The sequence below is a fragment of the Sebastes fasciatus genome, chromosome 17 (assembly GCF_043250625.1).
Source record: "Sebastes fasciatus isolate fSebFas1 chromosome 17, fSebFas1.pri, whole genome shotgun sequence".
NCBI lineage: Eukaryota > Metazoa > Chordata > Actinopteri > Perciformes > Sebastidae > Sebastes > Sebastes fasciatus.
In genome coordinates this window covers 25,952,612-25,965,298 of record NC_133811.1, presented here as the reverse complement: position 1 = coordinate 25,965,298, position 12,687 = coordinate 25,952,612, and the positions used below count along the sequence as shown (strand labels likewise).

The following is a 12,687-nucleotide window of genomic DNA, read 5'->3' as shown; positions in this document are numbered from 1 at the left end:
ACGGTTACCACGATGTGATGAATCAGTGTGAAGAATGTGCTGCTCAAATCCAACTGTGTGCTGGAGGCCTTCGGGAACGCCAAGACAAATCGCAACGACAACTCCAGCCGCTTCGGCAAGTACATGGACATCAACTTCAACTTCAATGGAGAACCCACCGGAGGACACATCAACAACTACCTGCTGGAGAAGGTGAGGGAGGGAGTGGGTGGTTGGGTGGGCAGGATGATGGAGGGGACCTTCACGGCTCCAAGAAACTCAAAAACCAACTAGTTCTGCGCTCGTTGGGGACATAATGAGCCCACCTCCAAAGGAAAGTACAGAAAAGTTTTGCTCATTTAGTTTTTAAATTACGTCTTCTCTCCTGAACATGAATGTTTCATGAGGTGATGACAAAGAGGTGCGAGGGAACATCCATGAATAGATGTATCTGCGAAGCCGATGTGCTGCTGCGTGTTAATTAATGGCTCACCTGGGGCTACTGCTGTATTTATCCGCTCCGTTAAAGAACCGTCTGGCACTCAGAGCTGGTGTGAATGATGGTGCCATGATTCATTTTCAGAGGGCAGGAATAACCACGCTGTTACTAAGCGGTCCAGTTTCTGCATCAGTAGTCAAAGTGGTGCTGGTGTTGTCACACAAACTGGTGATGGGTTTGGTTTCCAGTGCTTGTCTTGAAGAAACAATTATACTTAACCACTAATCGAAAACAGATGGTGGAGATTTTGTCGCTTGGTCGTGGTGGATTTGTCTTAATTTCTCAAGCAATCTGGATGATCCATCCTTGACTGCATGGTGTTAATCTGAGACATTCTGAGTGCTGCTATAGTGGAGATCGGATGCATTTTCAGCTAAAACACCGGCGCTAAAGTATGTGTAAGGCTTTGGTGTCAATCCCTCGAAATCCAAGAGCAAAGACCTAGTTTTAAATGTACAATTTGTCACCAAAGTTCAGCAACCGTCAAGGTGAAAATCTGTCTATGAAACAATGGCATGCTGCACTTTGAGTTCAGATTGTTTCTTTCACTTTTTCTTTTGAACTAGAAAACTTGCTTTGACTCCTTTTTAGAGCTCTGTTAGTTGTTGCTTGTTACCTCGGAAACTCATCGCACATCTGAGGTCTGTCCTAGGAAGCTAGTTCAACATACCCAGGGTATCTTCTTGTTATCTGGCTTAACTAACCCTAACAACCGAGATCCCGCTAAGCGGTCCTACGACGATGGTTATCAAGTCGGTAAATCAACCCAGGGTTTCTCCATCTGGCTGTGAGCGCGTTCACATGAAAGGGGCGGTGTTTGCAGCATCTGACCGATCACAAATATGGACAAGTCTACTGTCAGCAGAGCGACACATTTTACAAAGGAAGAGCGAACTATAATATTAGACAAATATAAGAGACGTTAAACATATAATCCAGAATAAAATTTACATTATTTTGTTTAATATAAATTCAGTTTCAGTTAGTAAATCATTTGCTCGACCAGACAAGCTAACAACCCTTCCTCTTGGGGCAGTTGAAAAGCAATTTAGAGGAAAACTAAAGTAAGATGCAGGAACTGGTAAAACAAACAACACTTAACTTTTAAAAAGAACTCCTGGAACGCATCGGCCATCACAGAATCATTGTATAACAGTGTGTGTGTGGATAGGTGTTTGGTTAACTACCACAATCTGTTCTCCTGTTTCAGTCCAGGGTGGTCCAGCAGCAAGACGGGGAGAGGAACTTCCACTCGTTCTACCAGGTAAACTCTAATTTGTGCTGCAAAACATACGCTGATGATGCTCCATATTACTCCCTGAACTCACATCCAGACTGTCAAAGTAGTAAAATATCGTGGATTACCGCTCCGGTAGGTCCGGCACAATGAACATTAGACTGTATGTGAACTTGTATGTTTGATGTGTATCTATAACAGTTACTCCGTGGAGGCTCAGATGGGATGCTGGAGTCATTTCATCTACAGAACGATCCTGCTGTTTATATTTACACCAAAGAGGGAGCCGCAACTGCTGTGAGTTTGTCGCCTTTACGTTCTTAGCTGCAGACAAAATGAGAGATTTGAAAACAGCTGTTGGTATGAAATGAAACAAACTTCTCACTACACAACATTTTTAATTTGCCATTTTACTTTCTGAGATAATAATCCCAAATCTTTTTTTTCTCCTTAAGACCTCCAACAATGATCGCACAAACCACAAAGCGGTGATGAGTGCCCTGGAAGTGATCGGCTTCTCAACAGAGGAGATCAACTCAATTTATCAGATCCTGGCCTCCATTCTTCTGTTGGTAAGTCACAGCACGGACGGGTTGTTCAAAATAGGAAAAGTTAATGCAGATATTTTGCGATTAAAATGATAGGAAAATATAAAAGCTATTTTCCTCACCACCTGTGTATATTTAGATTTTGCATTAGGGCTGTCAAAGTTAACACGATAATAATGCGTTAACGCCACTAATTTCTTTAACGTATTAATGCAACTTCTGATTTTTAGGTTGTAGCGGGCTCAGTTTTAAAGCTAGAGTGAAGATACTGGCATCATATGAAACTATAAAACCTAATGAATCCATTGGTACCTTGTCGGGAAGGAGGTTAAATAACGCTCCAAACTTGTGCTAAATTTTGGTGAGGAAAAACTGTCATGGTCATTTTCAAAGGGGTCCCTTGACCTCTGACCTCAAGATATGTGAATGTAAATGGGTTCTATGGGTACCCACGAGTCTCCCCTTTACAGACATGCCCACTTTATGATAATCACATGCAGTTTGGGGGCAAGTCATAGTCAAGTCAGCACACTGACACACTGACAGCTGTTGTTGCCTGTTGGGCTGCAGTTTGCCATGTTATGATTTGAGCATATTGTTTTATGCTAAATGCAGTACCTGTGAGGGTTTCTGGACAATATCTGTCATTGTTTTATGTTGTTGATTAATTTCCAATAATAAATATATACATACATTTACATAAAGCAAGCAGATTTGCCCACTCCCATGTTGATAAGAGAATTAAATACTTGGCAAATCTCCCTTTAAGGTACATTTTAAACAGATAAAAAATGGACAATCATGCGATTAATTGTGATTAAATATTTTAATTGATTGACAGCCCTATTTTGCATCCATGCAGACTAAGCTATGATCTTTGAGATCGCCAACACCAAAAGCATCAAGTAGTGATTGATAAGATCGTGGATCTATACTGAAGCAGAACGGTCTGTTTTTCAGGGTGAACTGCAGTTTGAGAGCGATGGAGAGAGCGTTCAGATCCTGGGACTCGAAGCCGTTAACCACATCTCCGAGCTGACATCCACGGAGGCGGAGAGCGTCAGCAAGAGCCTTCTGTTCCGCACTGTGGCCACCGGGGGCGGCGAGGTCATCGAGAAGGGTCACACAGAGCAGGACGCCTGCTTTGGACGAGACGCCTTCGTCAAGGTGCTGTTTACGTGTTTGTGTGTTAATTTACAAATCATACAGCCCAATTTATTTTGACAAAGTAGCTTATCAGGATGAGATTTATTCTTTAATACAGATTAATCATTTCACAGCTTTTCTAGGATGAGAAAATGATGTGAACATCATCACTGTGACATGCTTTCCTTTTATCCAATTTTCACAGTTGTCACATTTGTTTGAATCTCCATCTCGGTTAAACTCATTCTCCCATTTCCCGGCTGCAGGCTCTATATGAGAGACTCTTCGGCTGGATTGTAAACCGCATCAACAGCGTCATTGAAGTTAAGAACTACAACCCAGTGCTTCATGGGAAAAACACAGTCATTGGCGTGCTGGACATCTACGGCTTTGAGATCTTTGACAACAACAGGTCGGTGTTGTTGTGTTGTGAAATCTACTGTATCGTAATCGTTGTTGATGCCGTTGCTCAAGTGTTTGTTCCTCTATTGTCGGCGGCCAGTTTTGAACAGTTCTGCATCAACTACTGCAACGAGAAGCTGCAGCAGCTCTTCATCGAGCTGATCCTCCTACAGGAACAGGGAGAATACGAGAGAGAGGGCATCACCTGGACACACGTGAGAAACACACACAACAAGACAACACTCGCATGCAAGAGGTTGCATGTCCACTGGTCTTTCTTTTTGCTCTTGCTCACACAGAAAAACACATTTGCAGATCAACTGATACTCATATGTTCACCATCTGCAGTTGACATTCAGCAGCTGGACAGGACATTGTCTGAGTTCTTACAGTGTAGTGACAAATAAGTGTATGAGGTTAGGGTAGGGAATTAATGAATGTTTTCCCTAACATTATTCAGGTGTTTTTAGTTGCCTCACACACTTGCGGATAAGCAACACGTTCTCATCCCAACTCTTCATATACTGTGAACGCAGTACTCGTACTCTGGTGCGGACCAAAAGAACCGGTCCGAGGCTGCTTGCAAAAGGTGGTCTCGGACCTTTCTAAGCAAACCAAAACGCAAGCTGCCTGCGTGGACATTTGTTGAGATGGACACAAGTAAACGACTGGTTAACATGAGTGGGAGAGGACTGACCTGGACTTCTGCAGAAGTTCAATGTTTGCTTGACATCTGGGCCAAAGAGAATATACACAATATGCTAAATACAGGCCACAAAAATAGTGACGTTTATAAAGTCATTGGAGATGAACTGGAGGAGGAGGGATTGGTGCACACAGTAGATCAGTGCCGAATCAAAGTGAAAACACTTCGAGAGTATTGCCTCAATTCCTGCGTAGAAGTGGCAGCTTTCAAGATGAAAAAGATAAATTTGCTCCTTCGTACACGCTGCTCTGGAAATATTTCAGTCTAGACTAAATAGAAAATGAACCAAAAGTATCAATTTCACTCAGATTCAGACTAGCCAAATGGACTTTTATTTGTGAAAGCGCCCCAAGTGTCTAATGGGGACAACATTTTATATATTTTTGTCCAGTATTGAGCGAGAACGCTGCAGACAGCAGCGACTAAACAAGCTGTAAAACAATCGCTCGGGGAGACTCCTAGCCATCAGTGTACTGTACGTCCACTGTACTCGCGCTATACTCCAACACAGCAAACTCTGACAACACCAGTGTCCCGTAGCGCTCCTCTCTCCACTTTCACTTCCACCGTTGTCTTCCAGTCACATGACACAATAACAAACAGAAAGGTAAGAAAAAGGTTTCATTTCTCTGTAGGGTTCTTTCCATAATGTTGTCAGACACTTATAATAACAATCTGATTCTGTCAGTGGCAAAAACAAGCACTTTTAGTGGACGTACATTGACGGTGAGGAGTTGCCCAGAGCGATTACACTCCCTCAATACTGGACCGGTTTCAGAAAGTGTTGTGCCCATTAGTCACTTTGACAAAAAAACATGGGAACATGGGAACATAGGGTCCAGGATGAAAAATACCAAAGTTACCATTTAACCTGTTTACATCCCTGGTATTGTGTACATTCGGTTTTTGCACTTTACTGATAATCTTTTGCACTCTTTCCCACTTTGTACTACAAGTGCTGCACAACAATTTCCCCTAAGGATAAATAAAGTTGCATCTTATCTTAAAATTAGTTTGCTAATGTGAGAAAGTTGACTATGAAAAATAATTTTTGGGAGATCAATCAATCAAACTTTATTTATATAGCACCTTTCAAACAAGTCAAATGCAATTCAAAGGGCTGTACAGATGATTGACAAAATGTAGAATGTAAAAAAAAATGTATTTAGAGACTAATGCACACCAAAACAACCAGTAGTTAATTGAGTAAGAAAGCAATAAGAGATGGGTATTTAAGATAATAAAAGATTGTATTAAAATAATGAAATTTTAATAAAATAAAATAGAATAAAAGAGATAATAATGATCAGCAATAAAATGTTGATTAAATAAAATAAACACTATAATGATGATGATAAATAAAATAAGTATAAACAATAAATAACATAAAATTATAAAACTATAAAACACATAAAAGCCAGACTAAATAAATACATTTGGTGCAGATGTGACACACAAATGCAAGCTTTGTAATGCTGCGTTCACACTACGAGCAGACACAGCTTCAGGCTACCAGTCATTTTTAATGGAAGCCGGTGACATGAAGCTACAAACTGACGCCCACTTGTCGCTGCGTGACGGCCGTGATGTGCTACAAATTAAAGTTGAGCTGGTCTTTCAGCGCTCCAATGATACGCTGAAGCATCAACCAATCCTATGTTTTTGTTTCACCCTGTTCTGTTTTCCGTTAGCCAGTTCCCAGTACTTTTTAATTACAATTACGTCAACTAGCACTTGAACAACACTTCAACGGTGACTAAGCGACGACACTGACAATAGCTGGCCGTTTTGTTGTTTTTGTCACTCGTAGTGTGAACGTAGCTTAAGTGAACAAGCATGCACTTGTACAAAACCCCACACACAGTACATGTACTAACATGATTCATAAACATCACTCCATCCACGTCCCTCTTACTTAACAATCATACTGTTCATTCACAGATTGATTACGTCAACAACCAGATCATCGTTGACCTCGTGGAGCAGCCGCACAAAGGCATCATCTCCATTCTGGACGAGGCTTGCCTCACCGTGGGTAAAGTCACAGACACGGTCTGCCTGGAGAGCATGGACACCAAACTGGCCCAGCACCCCCACTACACCTCCCGCCAGGTGAGATCACAGATCACAACGTCGCCTGTCAGGCTTCATCTCTCCCGCTCATATCGATATTCAGGAGACCTTTTTTTAGGCTGCTGTCTCAAAATGAAACTGAATTGATGAAATCATGGTCATAACTTCACTTAGTTAGTAGGAAGTGGTGATATGTTTAACTAAAATTATCTATTAAGAACACAGAGACTGGATTCGAAAGTGCATACTATACTAGTAGTACGTACTGATTTGGCCAAAATGTAGCATGTAGTGTGCGAACAAAGGCAAAATCTACAATACGCCAAAAATACCTGGATGTCGTACTGATTTGGAAAAAATCTCCAGTATGCATCAGACCAGTCTACCTCGCCTACTGTATCCCACAATGCAAAGCGCTGGAACAGTACAGGCTACGGTTACAACAACAGCAGCCAAAAACAGCTTGTTTTTTACATTTTCCGTAACTATTTCATCACTAAATTCACTTCTGAGAATAAATAGGAAGGCAATCCAAAATACCAAAACACTCAAAAGTGGCAATGAGGAAGGAAATATATTAAAAAAGAAGACTTCTGAGAATGTCTGAGACCGAGAAATCACGTATGTGCTGTATACTGCATACTGCGTTCGTCAGTAGTATGTAGTAGGTGGTTTTGAATACAGCCAGAGACTCTATACTGCAGTGTAACTTCAAAATGTACTAAAACACAGGTGCAGTTTTGCGTTGCAGTCAGTAGGGAGCAGAGTTTCTCCAATGTTGTGCCTTTAGAGACATCATAAGATGCTTTTCAAACAACAGGGGCTCTAAAATGCAGCCATCACTCCCTCCTCGTCTTTACTCTGTAAATGTTTGTAATATATTTGATGTGATATTTTATACAGTCCGCTCTGAACTCACAGTGTCCCCCCTCCTCATTTCCAGCTCTGCCCCACGGACAAAACCATGGACCATCAGAAGCACTTCCGTATTCGCCACTACGCTGGAGACGTCACGTGAGTCGCTCACACATTTAACACACTTTGTCACTTTGTCACCTGCTTCGGGCCCCGAGGAGGCCGGGGGGGCGGTCTGTGGCTGAATAAGAGTGACAGTGCAGAGTTCAGAAGTGTAAGGCAAATAATCCTGTTACTGTAAGAGAGGTCAGCGGTGGGTGAATTCATAGAGGCCTTCCAGTGGTGTTAGAGTTCAAGTTCAAGTTTATTTGTCAGTGAAATGCAATGAAATGCATTTTACCCTGGCTCTCTCTCAGCCCTTAAAATCTATAAATAGTACAGTTGATAAATACTACAATAAATAAGACAATACCTGAGAATAAAATGATAAAACAACCTAAAACATCCATAAAACAATCCACAGCTCTGTATTCATTTAGTGCTGCTGTTCAGTAGTCTGACTGCCTGAGGGTAAAAACTGTCTCTGAGGCGAGAGGTCCGAGCTCTAATGCTCTGTAGGCGCTTCCCTGAAGGGAGATAAGAGAAAAGTGTATGTGCTGGATGACTTGTGTCCTGCATTATACAAGTGTTGTGCTCAAAGTGACAGCTATAGGCCGAGTGTCCATATAGCGTTTTTTTCCTGAGGGCCAGCATCTTATTTTCAATTGTTTACAATGAGGAGAGAGCGTATGAATCTCAGGTACTGCATTTAGCATAAAAAATATGCTCAAAGCATAACATGGCAAACTCAAGCCCAACAATAGCTGTCAGTGTGTCAGTGCGCTGACTTGACTATGACTTGCCCCAAACTGCATGTGATTATCATAAAGTGGGCATGTCTGTAAAGGGGAGACTCGTGGGTACCCATTGAACCCATTTTCATTCACATATCTTGAGGTCAGAGGTCAAGGGACCCCTTTGAAAATGGACATGGCAGTTTTTCCTCGCCACCACCCAATGGATTGCTCAGGTTTCTCAGGATCTTCTCTCTAGCTTTAAAACTGAGCCCGCTATGACCCAAAAATCCCAAGATGCGTTAAAGAAGTTAGTGGCGTTAAACCCTGAAAGCAGAGCCAGGAGGTGCAGAAGTCTAGTTTTCTCTCAGAACACTTGAATTACAATATGCTGAAAGGTTATTATGTTGCCTACTGAAGCTTTAAGTATACAAATGGGAAATGAAGCTACGGAACGTTGGCCATCTATTCCATTTGTAAGAGTAGGATGTCAGCCATATGCGTACATGTGAATTGTAAGCTATCTACAAAGCTGCAATCCATTCATGTGAAAACACATGAAGACAAATCGTCCCCCGCATACATAAAGTGAATTCACTGACCTGCACAGCCAGGCATACAGACACAACCATAGGCATGTACAACACACGTGGCATAGTAGAAGCAGGGAGCTCTCATCTGTGTTGACTGCACAGAATCACCGGTCCCAAATATTCAAAACGTGCCGTATTGCAGCTTTGATTTTTTTACATTTTATAACTCATTCTTTGTTTTCCTTTTTCCCTTTTGGAAATAATTAAAAACAAATATTTGCAAATATTAGGTCATATTTTACACGTTTTGCAACATTTGGAATAAATGTTGTTATTATAGGAAAGATCTTATCTGAGATGCAAATGAAAGATAAGTTGCTGATGTTCTCAACAACAGTGGGAACATGTGTTTATGCCACTTGTTTGGGCTTTAAATTTTGTAGTTGAAACCATCCCTCCCCTTTTAGTTTTAATTTATAATGATCTTTTTGGCAAATAATTTTGCCTTTGGAAAGATTTGGCGGCAGGAAATATTTGATGACTTGCAAAAAGGTCCTGGACCAGATTAAAAAACAAGAGCCACTCCAACATAATTTACAGGATTAATTATACTGTCTCATAAATCATGTGTAACGCTATAAAACGGATATATGCATATAAAGTTTTTTTTTAGCTTTTATCCTATTCCGAAAGTACATGATTTTTCGTTTGAGTTAGTGGTTTGATTTTTCATTAACAGACTAGAGATCAAGCGGTTTGTGACGTTTCCTTCTCCATCACTGCTCCACTTCCTCAATGTGCTCTCTGGATTTAAACGTCACAGCGCTCGGATGAGGCCCCTGGCCAGCAAGTCACCCGTCATGGCTTTGGTTTGAGAAGATCCCCACGGCTCACGTGTACTGCCCTCAATCTAGAAAGGGGAAGGACATTAATATGTCAAAGGAACACGAAAGGAGGAGGAGGAGGAGGAGGAGCAGGAGGAGGAGGAGGGATGGAGCCAGCTGATGAGACAATTTGGTCTGTGCGAGATGTAGCAGCAGCAGTAATCAAGGAGAACTGGAGTAGGGTTTATTGAGGGTCTTTGACTCGGGGAAATCCAGGCTAACACGATGTCGAACACACAACGAAACACAGAGCAATTTCATCCATCTCTGAAGCTCAAGACAGCTCTCACAGACAATTACTGCGCTGTGCTTTTCCTCCCTAACCGCCCTCCCCTTGTCAACGTTCAGCAGCATTCAGGTCCGTTACTTTACACACAAAGTACTCGATGATGTAGAACAATGACCAGCATGAGAGCAAGAGGGTTATGCTGTTATATGTTATGCCATTACAGTATTATTACTGATGCATTAATGAATGTGTAAGCAGCATTTTACTGTAATGGAACTAAACGCTCAACAGGACTGACAGTTTCTGTTCAGAGGAAGCGTTAAACAGTCAACATGAAGCGTTACGGTGCATTGCCACCAGATCCGGTGACGGTGGGCATCTCAATGCTTTCCATTCATTTTCTATGGAAAGCAGGAGAAGCAGTCGCCCAGTGCATGGTGGGAATTGAAAAATCTCTACTTTATGCAACAGAGCCCGTCCAGCGTGACGCGTCCGGCTCACGAAACATGGACCAAGCTGTCAAACTAGATGATCTAGCTTTAAAAATGAAACAAGATTCAGCAGTAACATAGCCTGTTTCTTGCTTAAAGGTCCCATATTGTAAAAAGTGACATTTTCATGGCTTTTATATTATAAAGCGGGTTTAAGTTCTATATAAATACTGTGAAAGTATTGAAACGCTGAATCCACAGAGAAATACACACAGCCCGTATTCAGAAACTGAGCTTTTGAAACAAGCCGTCAGGAATTCTGTCCATTTGTGATGTCACAAATATACAATATTTAGACCATTTCAAAGTTTTAAACATAAACATTCTAAATGTGTCCCAGTTTATTTCCTTTTGCAGTGTAATGTAAATAACATCAGCTGACAGGAAGCAAACATGGACCAAAGCTGTTGCCTAGCAACGCAATTCCGTTGCAATTCCATTGAAATGCACTAAAACGGAGCGTTTCCGACAGAGGGTAAATACAGGTATATTCAAGCAGACAGTATGAGGAAAATAATGTGTTTTTTTAACATTACAGCATGTAAACATGTTGTAGTAGAAACACAAAATACAAGCATGAAGCTGAAAATGAGCATGATATGGGACCTTTAAGTTAAGTTGCAGATTAATTTTCCGATGATCAACTAGTCAATTATGCTCTTCATGTGTTGTAAAATCTGTAAAAGTACTTTAACTTTGATTTAGTGATGAATATTTAATGTTTTACAAAATCAAGACGGGCTGGATAAAGAGCATGCGTGACAGACCTGCAGTGGTGATGACAGATGGCTGTCCCTGTCACTGTGTGTCCCCATCAACCCTGCCTCGCGTCGGGGTCGCTCCAGCTGAGCTGTCACCCCTCGTATATCGCTTCCTGGTGGCGTTGGCCCCCCCATCATCCCCTGTCCCATCCCACCACATCTGAGTCTACTCTGGCTAAATATACCCTCGTCCTCGCCCCTCCACTCTCACCACACCACCACTATCACAAGCTTTGACCTACTTCCCTCCCTCCTCCTCCTTCTCTTCCTCTTCCTCCTCCCTCTGTACTGCAACCCTCACCTGACTCTCTTTGCCATCCACATTTTAATTCCCTGCAGTATTTCAGCCTGCACATGCAGCACTTTGAGCAGCCATAAGATATATTATATTCCCTTACTGCACAACTTCATAATGCAAGAAAATCTCACATCTTTGTCGCGTTGGCTCTCTCAGTGTGAGCTCCCTTTCACCTCGTACAGCCCGGCCCTCTCCTTGCACCAGCCTTGACCTTCATACTTTTGATATACTTCCCTCTAAATCAACCTCACATCTCTGGGGAGCCGCTGCCTTTATCTCTGCATGTCCTCTCCTGTCCGTCCTCCCAGCACTGTCCTGTCCTGTCCTTGTAAATGAGCGTTGTGGCTTGTTATTGTGTTGTTCTGACTGCTCTCTCTTTTCCTTTCACACTCTCCGTCTCTCTCCGGTGAGCTTCCCGGGATTTGGTCAGGTGGTTTCGGGGGGCCCATGAGCCAAGGGGACACATCTGTCATAGCCAGCCTCCGCTTCTTTGCCTCCAGATGTGACAGCCTAGGACACACTCACAGACAGGGCCATGCAGACGACATGTGACATGCTGTGTGTCTGTGGTTTGGTGTGTGTGTTTGTTTTTTAGAGAGGGAGTGATGCAGAGAGAATATGTAGAAGAAATGTGTGTGTGCAAGAGAGCGTGAGCTACTGCAGTGGTGGAGGTACATCAAGTGCTGCACTTCAGTACAGTTCTGAGGTACTTGTACTATATGTGTACATGAGTGTTTCCATTTTATGGTACTTAATACTTCTGAACTACTTTACAGAGGTAAATACTGTACTCCACTGCATTTATCTGACAGCTATAGGTACTTTACAGAATAAGATTTTACATGAAAACATATGATAAAATGAACGTAATTTAATTGCATTAATGCAATTTAGGATTTTTAGGTCGTAGCGGGCTCAGTTTTAAAGCTAGGGTGAAGATACAATGTCATACTCGCTTGGAGGAGGCTAATTAAAGCTCATAACTTAACGCTAAACTAAATTTTGGCGAGGAAAAACTGGCATGGCCATTTTCAAAGGGGTCCCTTGACCTCTGACCTCCAGATATGTGAATGTAAATGGGGTCTATGGGTACCCACGAGTCTCCCCTTTACAGACATGCCCACTTTATGATAATCACATGCAGTTTGGGGCAAGTCATAGTCAAGTCAGCACACTGACACACTGACAGCTGTTGTTGCCTGTTTGGCTGCAG

The 12,687-nt window shown here is 42.1% G+C and overlaps 1 protein-coding gene across 2 annotated transcripts in view; it reads left to right on the top strand.

Annotated features, from left to right (window-relative positions):
• The window catches only part of myo1g (myosin IG), a 55,744-nt gene that overhangs the window by 8,517 nt on the left and 34,540 nt on the right, over positions 1-12,687 (top strand). The window contains exons 4-12 of one of the 2 annotated variants that reach the window (XM_074613513.1): positions 27-192; positions 1,689-1,742; positions 1,917-2,012; positions 2,171-2,287; positions 3,224-3,430; positions 3,676-3,821; positions 3,912-4,026; positions 6,459-6,629; positions 7,534-7,604. In XM_074613513.1, coding sequence (XP_074469614.1) covers positions 27-192; positions 1,689-1,742; positions 1,917-2,012; positions 2,171-2,287; positions 3,224-3,430; positions 3,676-3,821; positions 3,912-4,026; positions 6,459-6,629; positions 7,534-7,604 — 1,143 coding nt within the window. Of the gene's footprint in view, positions 1-26; positions 193-1,688; positions 1,743-1,916; positions 2,013-2,170; positions 2,288-3,223; positions 3,431-3,675; positions 3,822-3,911; positions 4,361-4,400; positions 6,373-6,458; positions 6,630-7,533; positions 7,605-12,687 lie in introns of those variants that run through there. The other variant, XR_012590649.1, reaches the window with a different exon arrangement.